This window comes from Geospiza fortis, unplaced genomic scaffold, assembly GCF_000277835.1.
Source record: "Geospiza fortis unplaced genomic scaffold, GeoFor_1.0 scaffold66, whole genome shotgun sequence".
NCBI classification, from domain to species: domain Eukaryota; kingdom Metazoa; phylum Chordata; class Aves; order Passeriformes; family Thraupidae; genus Geospiza; species Geospiza fortis.
Window position 1 is genome coordinate 986,124 of NW_005054312.1, and position 21,530 is coordinate 1,007,653.

Consider the following 21,530-nt stretch of genomic DNA (forward strand, 5'->3'; position numbering starts at 1 on the left):
GGTGCTAATGGGGGCATTACTTTGTTATCCTGTCCTTCTTGAAGAGCTGAAGGTAAAGAATTTTTTACCCCACTAGGTGCCAGTTTTGCAAGTACAGGTGCCAGTAAGGGCATCACTTTATTACTCTGCCCCTCTGTGTCCACTGGCAGACTTGCCACTTTTAAACCAAGTGGTGCTAGCTTCGGCATGGGCCTCCATGACTTGTCAGCATTACCGGCTTCTGGATTAGTCTTCATCTGCAAAATCGGTGGAGTCACGTTAGTGGCATCTGACAAGGTTGTTACCGTTTTGCCATTCCCACCACTGGTTACAGACAGATTGGAAAGTGGATTCTTCATTTCAGTACCTATCACTATCTTTAAGACATCTGCCTCAGATGAAGGCTCCCCAGAGTTCTTGTCCCCATCACTAAGGTCATCATCTTCCAGGTGCAGCAAGAGGGGGCTTAAAGAACCACCACCTCCTGGAACTTCAGAAAGGTCCTTAAAACTGCCTCCCAAATGGCCAAACTGGAAGGAAGACCCATCTGCAGCGGAGAGATCACTGGCTGCTCCCCGACGAGCTTCTGCATCTTTATGAGAGAAATCTGAGCTGAGGGCACCAGGCAGTTCAGACATGGTTGAGGCATCATCGTTCAGCTGCTGGTTGAGGAAGGCGATTTCATTGAGCAGCGAAGTGAGGGTTTCATCGGTGTCATCACCCTCCTCAATGCTGCTCAATATCTCACTTGTATCCAGGTCTGCTTCCTCCATTGCCGATGCTACTTTCCTCAATTCCATTTCTATCCTGGAATCTTTGATCTGCAGCTTGCGGAATGACAATTCTTTGGATTTTAATCTTTCCCCTCCAGAATCACCATCTTTCCTCCTAGTTTGGCTTCCTACAAACTCACCAATGCAGAGATTTTTGCTGAAGGACTCTGGAGGTTCCTTTGTACATGATACGTTCCAGAGTTGTGGAAGGACATCTTTATTTTCAAAGAAAACCTTCTTTGGACCTGTGGTGTTTCCTCCATCTCCACCACTGTCTCCCAGACATGGTTTGGCTTTTTCTTCTGAAAGGATGTTGTCACTACTCATACTTTCAAGAGGTGCTACAGCCAAGGATTGCTCAGAAGCTGGAGTATCTGCAGCTGCTGTTGCATTAGAATTTTTGTTTCGGTTCAGGTTTAGATTCATGCCTGCTTCAGCAGCCAGTGATGTTACATTAACTATCTTTGGCATCATGAATGAATCTTCACTTTCTGCAAAACCACACAAGGCAGCATCCATTAGGGTATGTGTTAACTGCGAGTAATTCCTAATTAAGTATAATTAGCTCACTTTCAGGGATTTCTAAAGTAAAATGCAATTTAGACTGCTTACACAGCTCTGGTCAACTGAAGGTTTAACACATCAATAGCTTAATTTTCAACTTGTAGAACAAGAGCAAGCTCCAGTGCAACCAGCTGCAATGCTTACAGTTCAGATGGTGATGCACAAGGCAAACAAAATGAGAATTTTCCCTCTTGCTGTTTTTTTATGCTTTGTTTTTATGATCACATCTTGCACTACTGTTTTTGCGCACTACAGAGACATTTCAGGGACTAAATGATTACCTATTTTCTGCCTCCTAGCCATTCCCTGTTAATAGCACTCAGATTTTTCCCAGCCCTACACCTGAAGTGAACTTTCCTTTTCCAATATGACCAAACAACTACAAGGAAGCAGAAAGTGAGTGGCTTGCTTTCAGCACAACAGATGGCAAGCAGAACCCTGCTGGCAGGAACCACCCCACACCTAGATCCAATAGACAGCACGAGGTCCTGAAAAACAGCCCTCCCATGGGCAGCAAAGCTGGCAGGGTATGGGAAGGGGTTGTGCCACAGTCAGAGCCCAGACATTACAGGCAAAGATTTTCAGTAGCCCCACCACCACTCTGAACTGAAGCTTCCCCAGGAGGATGCATTACATCACAGACACATTACAGTATCTACTCTTCCTGACTTTCCTGAGGGCAAGCAGGCTCAGTGAGACGAAGGAAAGTTAAAAAGGCTCTAATCCATAATCTCCTAGAGGCCCCTCTAAACTGTTCAAAACATTTAATAATGATTTTCTTTGAATAACAATAACACCTACGATTACTCCCTAGCAAGAAAACAATTTACCTTCAGCTTTGCAAGGATAATGTTCCCTACATGCAAGCACAAAGATCCATGAAAAACAAAGAGCTTACCTGAATGGGGTGCTGTAGCTGCTACCCCTGTTGAGGGCGCTGGATCCTCAGCAACAGTTGACAGTGTAATAGGAATGGTGGAGTTAGTAAGGATTCCTTTTACTTGGACAGGAACTGTTGATCCTGGCAGCTGAATCATCACAGAAGTAACACCTTATACAAGAAAAGGGAAATGGGATGAAGTGGAAACAAAAGCCTTTCAGATACTCAGATGCAGTACTTTCAGATACTTCATATACTCCTGGTTAACAGGAGCAGTGCACTTCAAAGCAAGATTTCAATAACATCTTAAAGCAGTAAAAACAGAAATGCAGACTGGTTATATGATTAGGAATTCTCCCCTATGTTTCCCTAATTTCTGAATAGCAAAGTTTTAACACATTTTACTAACCTGTTGACAAAGCGACAGTTTGAATTAATGACATCTAATCTCTCTTATCAGAGTCAAGTTCTACCTCAGCCAAGTTGTAAAAAAAATCCAAAATATTAAAGCAAAATTTCATAACTTCATAAACTGCTCAGCACATCTACGAACAGTATTATACTGATTAACATCATCCCACATGATCCTACCTGGCTGTGTTGCCATGGTAGTACCACCCCCTCGAGGCTTTAATTCAGCCTGCAGCAGTGTGGAAGGAACAGCTGCCACCTGCCCTGGGACCAGGGGGCTCTTCAGTGTAAGCACCTGCCCCTGTGGAGTCATCACTACGCTTGCAGCCGTGAGTGTGAGAGAGGCTGAGGAGTCCTCTGCAAGAAAAGAATTATGTAAAACACTCATTTATTCTGGCACAGCACCCTGTGAGCCAGCATTAGGTACAGCTCTGGAAGGAACCATTCTTTTGTTCCTTCCTACATTTATGATGTGAAGGTCTCCACAAATGTTGAACACTTCTCTACAAGTTCTCAGCTACAAAAAAAAAAACTCTCCAGTGCCTGACAGCTCTGCCATTCAATTTAAGAGCAAACTTCCATCCTTGTTGAGAGCTAGCATTTTGAGGAGGGAGGTTTTAAAGAATGCTGGGGTTCTAGCAACCCCAGCATCCTGGGGGTTGAACTTCAGGTTTTGAGTCAGCAGAAAAAGAACCACCTTTAACTCTTAGAAATTACTGCCGGATTGCAGTCAAACTCCCTGAGATTAAAGGACAACTCAGTAAGAATTTATTTCCCATCATTCTAAGACTCTGAAGTCATGTTCACCTGAAGACCTCAGTCGTACTGGTCCTTACTGAAAGCAAGTGGTTTTCTCACCTATCATATGGACATTTCCCGGTCCTATGCACAATTCTGTTTCAGGAGTGAGGCTGCCTGCACAAGCCAGCTGGCATTTTGCCTTCCCACAGAGTGCAGCTTCAACGGCTGCTTCCCCGTGATGCAGGACATGCACCCCTTGCAGCCCACCTGTGGCCCGGACTCCTCTCCTGGCAAGTATCAATGGCTTGCCCCTTCTGTTTGTCATCGCTATCGGGGTTGGCTCTCTGGGGGCAGCAGAGGATCCTTCTTGCTGGGTGCTAGCAGTGGAGGGTGCAGCTGATTTCTGTGGCTCAGGTTCTTTCTTCTTTTTTTGTGCTTCTGTTGCTTTTTGTTTAGCATAAATATATTCCAGCTTCTTCAGGACAACCTCTTCTGTCTTTCCTACAGAAAAATTATCAGAGTCAGCCTACTTTCAAATTCTCTTTCCAAAACTAAAATGCTGAAGGTAGAACTAATAATGTGTTAAGCTGACATAATTCAATTTTACTCAAATGACATTTGAATGTAAACTCACATACAGTTTTACCATTGCCATGAAAATTCTAACCTTGGACAAACACAGAGATTTCATAAATAATTTGTTTTCTGCATATACACACAGTTTTACATGATCCAAGTTCAAGTTAAGCTAGACTATACTAGCTTGTTTTCTGCTTAGTGTTTATATTCTAACATCATGGTATATCTTTAATTGAGTCTATATTTAAGTAACTGTCCTGAGAGAGGACTTTTTCCTCAGCAAATTTGAGGTCTCACTAGGAATGCAAAAGATCAGATAACTACTTTGTGAAGTTATTTGCTTTCATTCTCTGCTCAAAAGGCCTCTCAAACATTTCTAGATTACTAGACTTCACTACAACACCTTTTACTTTTTATAAATCAAATACCTTATACGTGCATGAACGGATTAATGTAAATATGAAAGATTTAAGTATCTTGCATTTCTACTTTACAGGTATTCCACTGTTTATAGTCCCAGACTGCAAGATTAGAATAATATTTTGTTTGTTCACACATTTTGATACTGGTTGAAAATGTGTCACAGCTTTCCTACCCTTTAAAATGAGACAAAGACACAGTAAATACAAGATGTAATGTCTGGACGAGCAGTAGCTTGGAATCTACTTCAGTTTTATTCTGTGTATAGAGCTGACAGGTTCTAGCCTGTAGGAGCACTGGTTCTTGGGAAAGCAGGACGAGGAGTCATTTGCAAAGCTCTGCAAGGAGTTGGAGGTTTCGGTACTGACCAGAGACAGCTGTGTGTGACTGTGAAGGGCTGAGCAGAAAAGGCATTTCAAGAAGTGACCAGTGACAGAATGAAGTGACACTATCACCACCACCCCACCCTTCCAAAGGAACCCAAGCCTGTGGCTCCCAGCACAGAGAGCATTCCACACTTCCTTTAGGCATGAAGGAAAACAAAAGCCATTTCTATCAGCACAACTTTGTTTGGCATCACAAGTCTGAATTTTATGTGAACCAATGACACACCTGGATGCACCAATTACTCCACACATTCTCACTCCTAAAAGCCTTTACTTTCATTAGTACAGCTAGTTTGCATCCAAAACCAGTCTCACCTGAGAGCGTGGATACTTTTCGAATCAGACCATCTCGTTTGCGTGTCAATAACGTCTTCTGTCCAATAAACTTATCTGCCTGATCTGTCAGTCCTTGAATTTCCTCAAAGGCCTGAAATAGTATCAGGGAACTGATTTATAAACCAGTGACACACAAAATAATAGTTTTCCTTCCCAGAAACCTTTACAAAATTTATTTTCAAACTTCTGTAATCCTGAGAAAATAGGATTGAGAGAAAGCATGTGAAGTACCATGAATGCCAGCTTTCCCTAAATGCTGGTTGAAGAGTGATAAACATCTTGTTTGTCCTTCCTCCAAAGGTCAGCAATTTTTAAGAAAAACCCCAAACTTTTATCTTCCAGTTTCTAGGTACAGTTGATAAACACAATTCCGTATCTACCACTCATGTTTAGTTTCCTGTCATTTACATCTTTATGATTAATCTTTTAATGTCTGTAAACTGCCTAATGGAATGCTATCGTCTCAAGCATTAAAAAAGGAATGGATTTAATGGATTAAAAAATTTCCTTATGTTCACAGTAAACCACAAAAGAATTAAGACATAACGTTCCACGATTCACAAAGAATACAAGGGGAGGGCAAATCCAAAAATATATGTTCATGTGATCAAGACTATGCTTTTTAGAATACAGATTCTTTCAGGTATTGTTTCGTTCTAGAGTGTCCTGCAGAGATGACAGAATTCCTCTCTACACTGGGACTCATCTGAAGAGTTCATAGTAGCATAATTACTCAGTCCAGATTAAATTATTTTCCTCCTCACTTAAGCTCCAAAATACCTACCTGCTTGAGAATGTAGCATTTGGAGACTTTGGGAAGGTGCAGCAGCCCCAAAACTTTCTTCAACTTGTCAAAGAGACCTCTCATTTCATTACGTCGCCGACGCTCATTTGCTGTGTGTGTCTGGCGGTAATGAGCAAAGGCTTCAGCCTGGGACTTCAGCTTTCTTTTCCAGGTCTGATGCTTCTGCAGGAGGAGCAACCAGATTGACCGGTTTAAGTAAAGAAGGCAATGTAATGGCAGACAATGTTCAAATGCATGTGAGATTTACAGCCTTTCTACAGACACCTGAAGATTCCATGTCATGCTATCCTGCTACTATGTCTTCCTGAAAGTTCAGAATCAGAAGGACACACTGTAAGAAATGAAATGCTGACCAAAGAAGTAACCAACATAACCACATCAACCCTAACGGAAAAGAGCACGAGTCCCTCCAGTTCATAAGCTTTTAATTTTTGCAACACAAGGCTACTTAGATAAAATCACAGCATTACAACAAAATCACATATGTTTGAGCCAAGTATTTTTTGTTTGCTTGTCAAGAAAGTCTACTAATGAATTAAATAATTACATGAAATACAGGAGACTTGAATCTTTCTCCAGAGGTAAACTAGTTTGGTTTCCATTTTCTTTCATAGATTCATTATGAGTTGGTGCCAAAGACACATTTTAAGTCAGAATGTGAAAGGCGGCATTGACATTTATCACCCCAGACATCACCAACAAACGGTGATGCAGCCAAGTGCCTCTGGTTTTGAATTTACTTAAGTTTCTAAAACGACTGCCAGACAATAAGCAAAATTATGATCTCCATAGATTTAGAAGTTTGTTATGTCATCATTACTCTTCCAGGTTTTGTACAGCTATGCTATGTATTTAATGGGGAAGTAATTAACACAGTTTTTTAGATAATTTTAGGTCTGCTTCAAACCCCAGAGTACCAGCGGAAAGACTCCTCAGATTCAGTGATAATATTTCTGAGCCTGCTCAACTAGGAGGAATCCAAAGACTTGACTTCTGAAATCTGGCTCTTGAGAGCAATTTTGCTCTCACAGGCAGACTTGAGCACAGTACAGCTGCAACTGCTCCTGTGTTGGCCATGGGCTCCTGTCAAGGGAGGGCCTTACAACGTAAATTCAAGGGCAGAGAGGAGGACACATGGAAAAGGTGAGGCAGACAGAGCATCCTGGACCCCATGCAGGGGTCTCAGGCAAAGGCATACACCCCATCCTGCTGTAATAGCTAAGACATACACCAGGTTCCCACCACACCCAAAGCCCCACCCCACCACAGAAGGAAGCCCTAGAGTTGACGTCAAGTACATCACAGACAGTTATGGACAGAGAAACTGGCTTCAGAGCCATTCAAAAATACAGCACAAGATTCTGAAGGACTGCAGTGAGTTTTGGTTTGAAAGGATTCTGTGATACTTTAACTTGCCTAAACATATATTCAAACTTCTGTTTTTAGAAATCCTCCATCCAGTGCTGTGGCTATATAATTCTACATACTGTCTTCTTCAACACATGAAAGTTTTGCTCATTTATTATTTTAAGTGTGCTGTAAAAATTATTCATGCCAAGAATACAAAACCTAAGCAGACACAGTCATAAATAAAAGGCAGATCTTCCTCCCATTGCCAAAGCTGAATCTGAAACCCACTGCCAGCACCAACCCTTTTGCCTTAAGGAGATTTGGACTGAGCAAATCCACCCCCCCCCCAGCACATTTGGTTTCTTGCATTTAATCACAAGTATCTGCAAGACAGATTAATCATATTAAGAGCTGCATGTGAGATGAAAATTTGTCTTTAAAATGGAGGTGTGATACTAAAAGGAAAGAGGAGAGCAAACATATACCTTTGAATGTTTTTCTGATAATGTTTCATCCGAAGAATTAGGAGGATGGTATCTGGAAGAAAGGTAAAAAGTTTTTCCCAATGCTACTCATCTCATACACTCTATCCTCATTAACTACATTCCAACAGTCTAGAATTGCCCATTTTTATGCCTTGAAATTAACTTTTCTTGTGTAACTGCATAAAAGCAGGATACTGTTGAGTTTTCTCAAGAAAGTGAACTCATCTCCAATGCCATCATCCTGGAAATAACTGAGCTGTTCTGAAAGCTGTGAAATTATCTCAGAGTGCAAAAGATGAACTATTTCACTATATGCCAAAAAGAATAAATTCAGCTTGCAACTGTTAGCTGCATAAAGTATCTTTTTAAATTATGTTTTGGTTCTGTTTTTAATAAACACGGATTTAATACAGATGGCAGAGCAATCCCTCCCCCACCAAGAACCACCAACCAAAATCCTCAAATTTTTTACTATCCTAATAGATAATAACAGCAGCTTCCTCATATCTCAGGAGCTGCAACAGAACAAAGAAAATATACATTTGAAAATTATTTTTAATGAAACATGACATCTGTTTTTCTCGCTCAATGAAAGACCTTCAAAGTTTAAAGCACAGTCACCACCTAAGGATAAAAGTTGAGCTGTTACCCTTAAAGGGGAGGAAAAAAGAGGTAACTATCTGGTAGACATATAATAGCACCGAACAGGTTTTTCAAAGTTTCAAAAAATAAATCTTCAAACAAAAAGAATTATAGATGCCACGTTCTCTTTTTGTTTGATGCATCTGAGAAACTGCTACAACTATCATTACACTCCTCAAGTAAGCAATGTTTTCATTTTGCCTTTGTCATTATAAATGCAAGGGCAGCAACAGTAACAAAATTAAACCAACCAAAAAAATTAAGCCAAGCTATCTAATCATGGTAGACTATATGTCAATAAGAAAATACTTTCTTTGCTGGGGCAATGGTCCCAAAGACAAATCTTTGATTTACAGCGTCAGGGATTAACCTAATGACTGTTCCTGCCCAGAAGTCCACCAGCAAGAATAAACAAAGCTTACAAAATCACATGAAACACAAAAACAACCCTGCTAATTTTCAGTTTGCAGGAAGGGAGGCTATTCACTCAATAACTTTACATTGCAAGATACATCCCCATAAATGAATTAATTAAAGGGGAAATAGAAAAAGGCTAAGACACCTTAACACTACTCTTAGTGCTGCCAGCACCATCCTCACAGACACTGGGAAGCACCAGTGCCGAGGAAGGCATGCCAGAATTACACCTGTTGTTTAATGGAATCACTCGTGGCAGCCAGCAGCAGGATACACAGGGGATAACACAGGTGCTCTCCAGGGGTGCTTACTTCTGGTCGGAGGGTTCAACATGAGCAGCTGTGGCCTTCAGACGGGCAATGTTAATCTTCTCTGAAAGCTCCTCCACGGTCTCAATGTCCACCTGCTCGTCATCCTCTCTGTATTCACACGCATCCTGGAACAGGTTTTGTTTTGGTTTTTTAAAACGAGTATCTACTCAGCAATAGAGCTCAGGCCAAAACAGTTTCACTTCAGTCTCCACTGAGATTACATTGTAACATTTAGAACCATCAAGTAATCAACATCTCCAGCTACTGGCCAGTAAACGGTGCTAAGCAGGGGATTACTTTAACTGTCACCTCCAGGAATTCCTCCCACTAGCAACCCTGTAAAATGCATTTTGGTAAGGGCAGAACCCATCTTTGTCCTTAATGTTCTTATTATGGCTGAGACAAAAGTTTTCACAAGGCAGTATTTTCTTGACTCCATTTTCAATTAAGATTAAACTGCCTTTACAACCTAACACCGTAGACTCTTGCTAATTGACTTTTTTTACACAATTTGAAATAGTTACCACCTTAGTAATGGTCTCTCATACCTAAGACAGCAAAAGTCACGATGTCATACAGTCAGGCTTCTTTGGATCACATAGTAAACTGTTCACATGATGACGACTAAGATTTTGGCTCTTTCCAAAATGCTGCCCAATCATTTTACATATTTTTTATATTCTGAAGAGTATGTTTTCTCTATGCTTGCCTGACCAAGAAAACTTGCTATTTTGTGAAGAAAGAGATAAGCAACAACTGCAGTTCTGCAGCAACAAAAAGAGTTAAATATCAACCCTGTGGCCATCTGTAAGTCCAGGTGATACCCCTTTCCCAAGAAAACATGCCTATTCACCCAATTGTTTTGTGTTACAGTTTTTAGTGAAGTTTTTTACATCACAATCTTTAGTCTGATTACAACGAAGAACTCTTTCTCCTTAAGCAAGAAAACGTGATTACACTTGCATTCTCTACTCTGTTTCACCCAGTTCCCTGAACTACCCTGACTAAACAAAAACCATTCAAACAAAGATACTATTTAAATCACAGAACTACTGAACAGATACTGCCATTATGTTAAAAATACTGCATGTACAAGATGTAGTGCCAACATTTATCTATTTCTTTATATAAAGAGCACTTTACATTCTTGCCTGCTCTCTTGGATCATTCATAAATCCACCTTGATGTTGAAAGCCTCCTGATACTTTCTCTAAGCTTTTCCACTTTATAAAGTACTATTCCTGTGACTCTTACGTGCAAGAGATGCATACTGGTTTTGTTCAGTGGGCAGGATTACTCTGTCTTAACTACATTTGGACATCATTACATTGCAGGAAGTATAGCCAGGCAGGGTAGTTCAAAACAGATGCTACAATTCAGAGAGAAATAGGAAAAGCACCCAGAAAATTAGCTTACCATAGAAACACTGCTGTCATAAAGTTTTCCAGTGCTGGTAAGTCATACTGGGCTAGTCAAAGGATTGATAGCAATTTTCTAGGCTAGAGTTGCTCTAGAATTGCTCTAGAATTGCAACAGTCTGTACACTATCATATTAGAAAAATGGTATTCAAAACCCAGTACGTGGTATCTTTTTCATGAAAGTTGGACAAAATAAAACAAATAAAAAACTCCATTACCCACCAAGAACTTAACATCTTAAAGTTTACACATACTGAATGTGGACATATGAAAACCAGAAGTAATTAATTTTTTCATTCTTACATCTAGCAACAAAGGGGAAAGTACTTCTGGTTTGTAGATCTTTCCTCTCTACCCCATAATTCCTAGCAACAGGAAACTATCACAATCATGAAGATCACCAGAAGTAAGTAGTTCTGACATTAAGAACAGCAATTCCTATAGAAGTACTGCCAACCTGCCATAGGCTGAACCTTATCCATAGCCCAGCATGATTCCTGAAGATGCTTGTGGAAGCCCTACCTTTCTAGCATCACTCAATCCATACTACTTTCCAAACTACTTCCTGTAGTTACATAAATTCTAAATGCCTTTGAGTAAGGGTGAAATACTTTATAGAATGAAGACACCAGAGGAGGAATACTATTCTGCAACTGAGTTTAGAAGTTGTTATGATAATTACAGCATTTTTCCCTCTCCTCATTTCAATGCCTGTTTCTAAGCCCTCTCCTCTGATTTTTGTCTGTTCCAGGCAGCCTAAACCCCTATTGCTGATACCTAAAGAGCAAATTACCTGATGGTAGAGGATCCTCAGCAACAGTGCTGAGGGAAGAGGTTACAAGACAGTGGATGTCATTACACATGACCCAAGTAAATGTTTAATTTCTAAAGCTTCCTTCTGTGCTACAATGTCTGCAGGTTTCACACATGCTCTGAACTAAAAGCTGACAACATGCAAGAGATTGTTAGAATTTATATTGTCCACAAAATGTAACACTTGCACTTTGTATGAAGCTTACCATTTTATAATAATTTATAACAGTCCTTATAATTTCAGCGTTTGGCTCAGAAAAAGAATGACTGAAAAACACTTTTAAACAACACTTACAATGCAGTACACAGAAGCTTTTTTTAGAATAGTGAGCTGAACCATGGGGCTCCTATCTGTAGCATTAAAATACCAGAACAAACCCTGGCATGGTCTTGGCTTCCACCAACAAGGACTTGTGAACAATTAGGAGCCACATCCTGTGACTTAGAGTCCAGGCCAAGCAGTCCTTCTCAGCAGGACCTCTGTGTGCAATCATCCTGCCTTGGAGATCAAGAGTCTAACATCACCTCCCAAACCATCGCACTTGAATTTGTTCAGACAGCAGGTCCTAATACCCATTAGTCTGCTTCTACAGATATTCCCAAAAAGTTTTATCCATGTCACCAAACCCACAATGATTAACCACCCTAAGCTCGTCTTGATGCAGCTCAGGGTAGGAAATGCAAAAGGGAAAAGATACCATCTCAGGAACCTTCCTTCTGTTGATCAGAGACTAGAACAGTCTCTATGTCAAGGACACAAAGTCAGCACAAGGTAAGAAGGTACTCTGAAAAGCACTGATGTGCAAAACTAAGAACAATTAACCAGTGTGGGAAAATGTGCTAAAAAATAAACACTATTAGCTACTACAGGTAGGCAGCAGTCTTCCTGACTCTCACTGGAGTTGTCTAAGGTTTAAATGGCCATTTGCTGAGCAACCAAAACCAGTCCACATTCCAAACTAATAGAAGAAGAGCTGTCTTAAGTATTTCCACTAAACAAAATTGTTAGTGGACATGCATGTACTCTTTGCTTCTGTTTCCATTAGTTTAATGAAGCAGATAAACATCCTCTACCAGCCTGTTTACATGATCTCACTTCATCCAGTCCGACAAACAATACCAGTGCAGCCTGTCTTTTAAGCACTATGATGAGAGAAGAGTACACCCCAATGAAAAATAACAAGTTTAATTCCAAAACTGATTTCTCCATTAGGCACTGACGTGCCAACTCAACTTGCCAGCAACAGCAATTAACAAATCCAAATTCCAGGCAGGTTTTTACAGTCCCCTGAGATCTCATTCCTCAGCTTTACTGATCTAGAACCAAAGCTAGCTTATTGTATTCGTGTGAGCTTGCAGTGAAGACATACCCTTACATGGCTTTCCAAGCCATATCAGTCAAAACCTGTGCGATATGTTTCTTCCAAAACAAACATTTCTTATAATCTCTAATATTACTTATTTGCTTCGTCATCCTTTTGCAGGATGAAAGAAAACAGATTTCAAACATCAACCTTGATAAAAGACTACTCTGTGACCTAGAACTAGTGTTGGTTTACCAACAAACTTCTAAGACTACCATGTCAGAGAAGTTTACCTGGCATCAGGAATGAATTAACAGTGGTTCTCAAAACTTGATGATAACTCTGCTCAAGTTATTAAAGGATACAGGACGTATGAAACTGCCACCACCTAACTGAAGACAAGGCAGCAACAATTCAGTTTTCGACTTAAAAGGAACTTCCAAAAAATAACATCTGTATTCAGTTTTTTCACCTTCATGCAGCTGAGATGCTATTATCTTGTCTGAGAACAGCGAGCTGGAATATTAACTGATTAGTCAATTTTTCTGCAAGTTGAAGAGATTCTCTAAAAGCCAGCGTTGGCTATCATGGAATAATAGAATATCCTGAGTTAGAAGAGACCCACAAGGATCATTGAAGTCCATCTCCTGGCCCTGCACAGCACCATCTCCAAGAATCACACCATGTGCCTGAGAGCATTATCCAAACTTTTCTTGAGCTCTGTCAGGCTGGTGCTGTGACCCCTTCCCTGGGGAGCCTGTTCCAATGCCCACTCACCCTCTGGGTGAAAAACCCTTTCCTAATATACAACCTAAACCTCCCCTGACCCAGCTTCATCCTATACCCATGGGTTCTGTCACTGGTTACCACAGAGGAGAGATCAATGCCTCCTCCTCCTTTTCCCCTCATGAGGAAGTTGCAGACTGCAATGAGGTCTCCCCTCGGTCTCCTCCAGGCTGAACAGACCAAATTATCTCAGCCACTCATTATAAAGCTGCTCTTCACTCCTGTAAGGCCTTTTGCCACCCTCACACCCCTCCTTTGGATGCTTTCCAACAGCTTAATGTCCTTTATATATAGTGGCACTCTAAGCTGCACACAGCACTCGAGGTGAGGCCACCCCAATGCAGAGCAGAGCGGGACAATCCCCTCCCTTGCCTGGCTGGCCATGCTGTGCCTGATGCCCCCCAGGACAAGCTTGGCCTTCCAGGCTGACTCACACCCACTTTGCCACAGCCCAGGACCCCTGGCTCCCTTTCCACAGCACTGCTCTCTAGCCTCTCCTTCTCCAGGCTGTTTGTACACCCAGGGTTCCCCCTTTTCAGGTGCAGAATCTGGCACCTGCCCTTGTTAAACTTCACGTAGTTGGTCTCTCTGCAGGGCCTCTCTACCTTTGAGAGTCAACAGCTCCTCCCAGGCTGCATCTCTGGCAAACTTACATAGCATCCCTTCCAGTCCTGCCTCCAAATGATTTATGAAGATGCTGAGGAGCACAGGCCTGAGGATGGAGCCCTGGGGAACTCCAGTAGTGATCAGCCACCTGTCTGATGTCACCCCATTCACTGTCCCCCTTCACACCTGACCCATGATCCAGCTGCTCACTCATCACTTGATGTGTTTATCCTGATGAATGCTGGACATTTTGTCTAGAAGGATCCTATGAGATAAAGTATCAAAAGCTTTACTGAAATCCCAAAAGATTGAATCAACTGGCTTCCACCAGTCAGCTAGGTGGGTAACGTCAGGGACCTTCCTAACCCATTCCTCGAGCAGCCTGAAGTCTGCTCTCCTCATATCCAGGGTTGAATTCTTGCTGGCACTTTTCCTCCTGTCACCAGAGATTTGAACTGGATTGTTTCGTGGCTGCTGTGGCCAAGACAGCAGCCATTTGCCATTTCACTCACAAGCCTCTGTGTTACCAAGCAGCAGTTCAAGCAGCATTCCTAGCTGGCTCCTGTAGTACTTGTACCAAGAAGTTATTGCCCAGGTGCTCTAGGAATCCTCTAGACCTGTTTGTAACAAAGAACTCTAGTCTGATTTTCAACTGCAAGAGCATTACATTAACACAAAAGGACTAAAAGAATTCTATCTGAAGACACAACCATTATCTCTCCTACTTTTAACTTGTCTGTTTTTCAACTTCTCCAGTTTAACCTCTTTTCACTTGTGTCTCACTCCAAGAAAAGGCTATCTCTTAGTTCATATGTCCATTTGACTAATTCATAAAACAGCTTCATAATTTTAAGTAACAATGCACTGTTTCTTAAGTCATGTAGTGATTTGTAAGAAGTAAAGGAATTACACAATGGATTACTTTATTTTAATTTTTGGGTTATATTTGATGGGAATTTTATGAGCATTAAAATCTAAATGTATCTTAACTACACTAACCACAAAGTTTTACCCTTTTCTGTCACTTTTCAAGCCATTTGTTTTCTATCAAATAAGGACTGACAGCTCTCACATATTATTTAAATGTATTAACTTAAAAAAGGAATTCAAGAATGGATTCAAATACTCCTTTCAGAAATAAATGTTAACCAAGGCTACAAAAGCTAAATAGAAGGAAACACCTTAAAACAACAGAAATACTAGATTGGCCATTACGTTTTTGGTTCATTAAGTCACATTACAAATAACAAAATTATTTGAGTAAATACTGGAGGAAGACAATCTGCAACAGTTCTATTACAAATTGTTCAGTAGAACTCCTGTTATCTGAAAACCAGGCAATTTCTACAAGGCCACTACACTGCTACCTAAAAAAAAAGCATGCAACTAAGAAACAAAAGATATTTCCACTTGGAACCCCAATTTGCACTTCTTAAAGAAACTAAAGTCCAAAATACAAACATCATACTCTTTCAAATCTACGGATTGTGACATGTTAGTTGGTCAATTAAAAAGAAAAGAAAAGAAAAAAAATCCCTTCATAAATGCTAAATGCTTACCACTTTTTCAACATCTATTTCCTCTTCACTTGGGAAGTCAGAAGCACCATCCAGCATCTCATCAGCAGAATCATCAGTTTTTTCATCCTCTTCTTCCTCTTCCTCATCTTCCTCTTCATCTTCTTCCATATCATCAGCAGTTATATCAATAGTGGGCATGTAATCCTTTTTGTGTGTCCTCTGTTCTGGTGCTGTCAGGAAGTCACTTTTCTCTGATGTATCAGCTTTGTTATCTACTTCACTTCTATTTTCTAAAGGGGGTACAATGCTAGATATTTTGCTCCAAGAACTGTTAACATGTGTTAGAATATCATGGCCTGTTTTCATTTCTTCCAGAGAATCACAAGCACCTTTTTCTTTGCTTTTACTGCCTTCCTGTCTAGCTATGTTTCCTTTGCCTTCCTCCATATCAACTCTATGCTCTTCTCCTGAAGCATTATCCAGTTCTTTTGCGGAACCAATTTCAGACCTACTTCTTGTTTTCTCTACGTTTTCCACTTCTATAGAGCCCTTGTACACCCTCCTTTCCATATCTGGCTGTGCAGCATCACCCTGGAATTCTTGTTTGTTTTCAAACAGTTCAGTCTCACTTTGTTCCTCCTTGATCTTCACCTGTGTATCTTGCTCTTGTTGACTATGTAACTGCCCAGAACTTGCTCCGTTGTCCTCATCCATCTGTGTCTGTGGATCTTCTTCCTCCTCTTTCACCGGTTTCTCCTCCCATTCAGCATGTGTTTGTTCTTTCCCATGGTTCCTCAACTGTGCAGTCTCCCAGTTCTCAAGACTCTGTGAATGTGCATTATCCAGAGGAGCAACCAAAGACTCATCTGACGACCCACAAACAGAGTTAGCTGAAACTGCCTCCACAACAGTTTCAGAACTGACAGAATCCTCTTTCTCTTCAGAAGCCCCTTTTTCTTCCTCATCATTTGGCTTCTCACTGATGTACGAATGGTCAGATGATATGACATCTGCAGAAACATCATGCTGAGAAGAAAAGCTGTCATCACAAGAACTCTCTAGCACCTTTGAGTTCTTCTCCACTATCTCTAATGCAGTGGAATTTCTATCACCACTAGGTGTGACTGTGCCAGATGCTGACGCTTCAACAGCATTTGACTGGTTAATCGACAACTCATCTTCTTCTTGTTTCCCATGTGGCACTGTGACATCAGACTCTGTAACTTCTGTGTCACCTGAGCATGGAGCCTTCCCATTCTCCTTCTGCTGAGCAGCACCTGAGTCCTCTTTCTTGCATATTTTCCTGTAATCTTTCTTCATCTGAAGAGATGCAAAATGGTGAAGAATAGAGTTTGGCACAGTCTTCTGTCCTGGGAGCTGAAGTAAAGCAAAACTTCCAGACTGTAAAGGTATGAGATTAGTGGTGGTGGCTGACAGACCACCCGAGCTGCAGGCTATTTTAGACTCGGAGGCTGTTTGGTTGGTGACATTGCTGACAGCAGAGGAAGCGATCCTCAGAGTCAGAGTGCCTGCCTGCGACACAAAACTTGTTACTGAAGGAAGAAGAGAAGATGCTTGAGTGGCTGGGTTGGATGGGGGGGATAACTTGGGTACTGCAGTTTGTACAGCTGAATTTGCAGCAGGAGAAGTGGACGACACAGAGGAAGTGGGAGAAACAGGTGACTCAGGAGGCTTGGAAGGTGCAGGTAACCGGATTCCTACAATAGATCCTGGGAGGAAAACAAAACATAAACTGAGACTTTCTCAAAGCAGCTTTTTCCTTCCAGTTTTAGTATTTGATACTGTACTAGAAACAGACTCCATTCTCAAGGATCATAATGGAATCAGGTGTTTGACCTCAAGTTCTCAGTGGAAAAGTTGGTCCTGCATAAAGATATTATAAACTTGAATTTTTTTAAGTAATACCACAATAAAACACATGAATTGGCCATTCTAAAACTAACAGACTTGAGTTAGGTTCAAGCATTGAGCTTTTTGATCAAAAAAGACATAGCATTGAAAGGCTTGCATTTTACTTTCCCATTTTACATTTATTGGAAAACGAGGAAATTCTTTTTTTCTTTGAAAAACCCCAAAGTAAAAAATAGTATTTAATTTTATAATATTTTCGGTAGTCTTTTTTCAAAAGACTACCAAAGAGGAAAAACTATGTCAAAATTACAGTTATACTACCACATTTTACCTTTATGAACTCTTTTGCAGCATTTCAACACTTCATAAACAAGAGGAAAAATATTACCAACTGGCAACTAGTTTCTCTTGTTCAGCAAGAGCCTCAAAACAGAAATTAAATAAACTTGTTGACTGATTCTTTACTACACCTCATGCTCAAACCTCAACTAAAGCTCAGCATTGTTTGCTCTCCTCCCCAGTTTTATCTACTGCGCTGTCTTCTGCTGTCCCTTCCGCCCCACTCTAACTCCCTCTCTTTGAGGTGTGTTTTGAAACAGGGAGAACAGAAGAGTAAACCTGCATTTAAAGTACATTTAGGTTAGAATTTACAAACACATAAAACAGCATACCCAACCTGCAATTTCTAACTCTTCCAACCCTGTCTTCAACTGTGTACTAGAGAAAAAGCAGAAAATCACGCTTATTTTTCTTCTCACACTCTTAAGGAGGAAAAAACCTGGCAATTTCGTATTGTAGTATAACATTTCATCTGAGTATCTTCTGTAAACACACTAACCAATCTGGAAACCTAACAAAAACAGAGCAGCACTCCAATGAAACATGGGTAACAGCTCATTCTCTTTAAGAGAATCTCCAACAAGAATTGTTTTCAAATCACCAGGTTGAGTCCTGTAAGTTGTGACAGTACAATGGACATAGCTCCACTGCCACACATATACATAGGCTCTTTTACTTGCTCCCAAATTTTGCTGACTTAGCTATTAACTGCACTTTCTGACTATTATACACATGGTGTTTAAGTTGCATTGCAGCTGAATAATTACACTATGTTCTTCAACTAATCACACAGAACCAAATTAGACTCCGTTCAATTACTTTCAGCAGGTGAAAGCATTTATCACACAGACATTTATCTCCTTGCTCATTTCTGAGTAACACACCAGTCAGTCATGAAAGAAGCACTGGACTTCGTACCTGGATTGCGGAGCATCACTGGCTGCACACTGGGCTGAGCACCCGGAGTTCGAACCTGCTGCAGGGGAACAAGCTGGATGATCTGCCCATTGGGATGTCTGAACAGGTTCACAGCCCCAGGGCTCCTCAGGGGCTGAAGGACCATCTTCTGCCTCTGTGCCACCTGCGTGTTCAGTGGCCGCAGAGCAGAGGCTGTCTGGTGCACCGGAATCAGCAGCAATCGAGGTCCAACACGTTTGTCTGTTCCAGGAGCTATCTTTGGGGGAGTCTTACTTGCAGCTTGTGGAACAGCATCTTCTGAAATATTTTAACAAGTTATAAAAAAAAAAATCACTTTAAGAGACTGCCTACAAATCAAGCATTATTCTTAATAAATACAAGTGCAAATATTTTGGAAACAACTGTATCTCTTTTAAATTTATTCAAAAGCAAGTTTTTCTCTTTTTATCCACAGAATGCATGGAACCAACCACGTCAAAACAGTTTTGGGTTTCTTCTGTGTAGTTCCACTGACATTTTTCAACCATGACACAGGACAGTAATTCTCTACCTAATTCCTGTACTCTGCGCCAACCATGAAATTCTAGCAGTCATAACTGCGCTATATATTTCTATAGGTCAAGGGATGATGTGATGCTTCCACCTCACTTCATAGTAATCACTAACTAACCAGATAGTTACATTTTTTTTTCTTTACCAGCACAGGCTGGTATACAGGAATACAAAAAGCAACTGAAGAGATGACATTAGGGTGATGAATAGGACTTTTTACCCTGTTTTTGAAAGGGGGACAAGGCGAGCAAGTCCATATTTAAAATGAAGCCAGACACAGACTGTATTATAGCTGTGAAAAGAAGCAGAATTAAAAAAAACAAGTGTTTGTAGTAATAATCCAAAGCACCTAAGCATTACCTCTTTTTGGAGGGCTTGAATTAACTCCTGATAGTATCACTGGAACTGAGACAGCAGAGGAAGTCAGTGTGGTCACCACAGGCGTAGTTGCTGCAGCTGTAGTCTGTACAACTGTGGAAGTGGATGTTGTGACAACAGCACAAGTAACAGTTGGTGGTGTTACTACAGCTTTTGGGAATGACGTAGCTGCTACTGCTGCAACAATCCCTGTTGTTTTTGTTGTGCTCACAGTAGCAGTAGGAGAGGTGGATGGAGTAGTACAGGTGCTGATTCCAGGTGCTGCAGGAGCCGCTGTAACTGCAATTGCAGGAGGAGAGGAGGGAGGTTCACCAGCTTTTGTCTGGCAAGGAGTGGTCACAGTAGATGCTGCTACACTGGTACTTTCCACAGTAACTGGAGAAGTGGCGGTAGCTGCAGTGACTGCAGAAGTGACTGTGCACAGAGCTGGAGATGGCACTGAAGGAACCACGGGAGCAATAACCGTGATTGGTGTGGGCTTGATACTCAGCAACTGTCGCCCTGAGGCCGCCTGGCGCGTGCTCGCTCCAGGAACCTTCTGCTGTAGAGCTCCTGCTTTGTTTATCACAAACTGTGCAAACACACCGCCAGGTGAGGGTCGAGCAGCTGCAAATAAAAACTTGCAGGTCAAAATTTTAATAGATTTCCTCTTTGCCTTTCATGAGGTGCTACAACTGTAATGTCAGCGTGAATTTGAGCCTCCTTTTTCTATGTACCTTGTAATTAAATCAAAACCTTTATGGTAGTCCTGGATATGCCCTACATGTTAGAAAGACCTCTGCCTTATTCCACTACTGTACCTTTTTACTGTATTTCTTCCCAGATACACAAAAGAATCAGCTTTTGAAGGGTTGTTCTTCATCGTGAAACTAGGGACAATCCTAACTAACAGTGCAGGAAAACAAACATTTAAGTGAAATAATGGGCTCCAAGTATTTTCTAAACATCAAATTCTTTGTGTAACAGCTTGTGTCATCTTTCATTTTTTACTGTTTCTTGATTTTCATCCCTCTTCTACTGTATTCATCTTACACAGGCACAGGGGAAAGGGATGGGAAGGATACAGAGTTTCCGCTTCTAATTGCACTGACATTCGAGCAACTGCAGACTAGATGGAACAAACTGAACCAATGGAAATGAATCACTGTTAGGAAGATCTTTTACCTCATCCCTTACCCTCCAAGGGACCAGAATACTGCATTTACATCACCCCAGATGCCTACAGATGAGTACAACAGTATAGAGATTATGGACCAAGACCAACTTAAACACTGCAGTTATTTATGCATACAGTATTGTTTACCCAGATTATGCCAGAACTGGTACTTTTAACTTAAATCACATATGTTGCAATGACTTCACCCACCAATGAAACACAACCAGCTCTTTCATACTGCATAAACACACAAAAACAACAAGTTTTATTACAGGATAAGAAAAACAACACATCCATTTACCCGGCAAAGAAAATTTAGGCAGAAAGAAGAATAGATTATCAATCAGAAATTAAAGTTTTTCCAGGACACAGGAAACATCCTTTTCCCTTGCAAAGCTTCAGATCTTTACATAATGTGTGGGATTATGTGGACGGGTACTAGTCTTCTCTTTTTAAAGTCATGCAAAATGTAAGTTAAGGGCAACTTCCTCTCTTGCCACACTGTGGTAACCATTTCAGTATCAACTCAGATACACAAGTAACTCATGAATCTTCCAGTTTTGTTGGGTTTTTTTTTAAACTCAAAGTGCTGTCTAAATCCAACCCTGTTTAGCTTGTGAAATCCAATGAGATTAGAGACTGGCGTGGTTACTGGCTGCACACCTGTTGTTTCACTAATCCAGATTTGGACCATCTTGTCTTTCACTGCTGCTTCACACATCTTTGGCAGTCACAAGAATTATGAGTGCAACATCAACCGAAAATCTAATCGGTGAAGAACCACGTAT

General features: G+C 41.0%; 1 protein-coding gene across 1 annotated transcript in view; it reads right to left on the bottom strand.

Moving 5' to 3' along the window:
* Nucleotides 1–21,530, bottom strand: part of MGA (MAX dimerization protein MGA) — a 43,584-nt gene that overhangs the window by 144 nt on the left and 21,910 nt on the right. The window contains exons 14-24 of the mRNA XM_031055801.1: nucleotides 19,569–20,192; nucleotides 18,657–18,953; nucleotides 15,567–17,257; nucleotides 9,080–9,204; nucleotides 7,710–7,761; nucleotides 5,854–6,036; nucleotides 5,049–5,160; nucleotides 3,616–3,849; nucleotides 2,788–2,964; nucleotides 2,215–2,367; nucleotides 1–1,243 (exon numbers count right to left, since the gene is read on the bottom strand). Coding sequence (XP_030911661.1) covers nucleotides 1–1,243; nucleotides 2,215–2,367; nucleotides 2,788–2,964; nucleotides 3,616–3,849; nucleotides 5,049–5,160; nucleotides 5,854–6,036; nucleotides 7,710–7,761; nucleotides 9,080–9,204; nucleotides 15,567–17,257; nucleotides 18,657–18,953; nucleotides 19,569–20,192 — 4,891 coding nt within the window. The remainder of the gene's footprint in view (nucleotides 1,244–2,214; nucleotides 2,368–2,787; nucleotides 2,965–3,615; nucleotides 3,850–5,048; nucleotides 5,161–5,853; nucleotides 6,037–7,709; nucleotides 7,762–9,079; nucleotides 9,205–15,566; nucleotides 17,258–18,656; nucleotides 18,954–19,568; nucleotides 20,193–21,530) is intronic.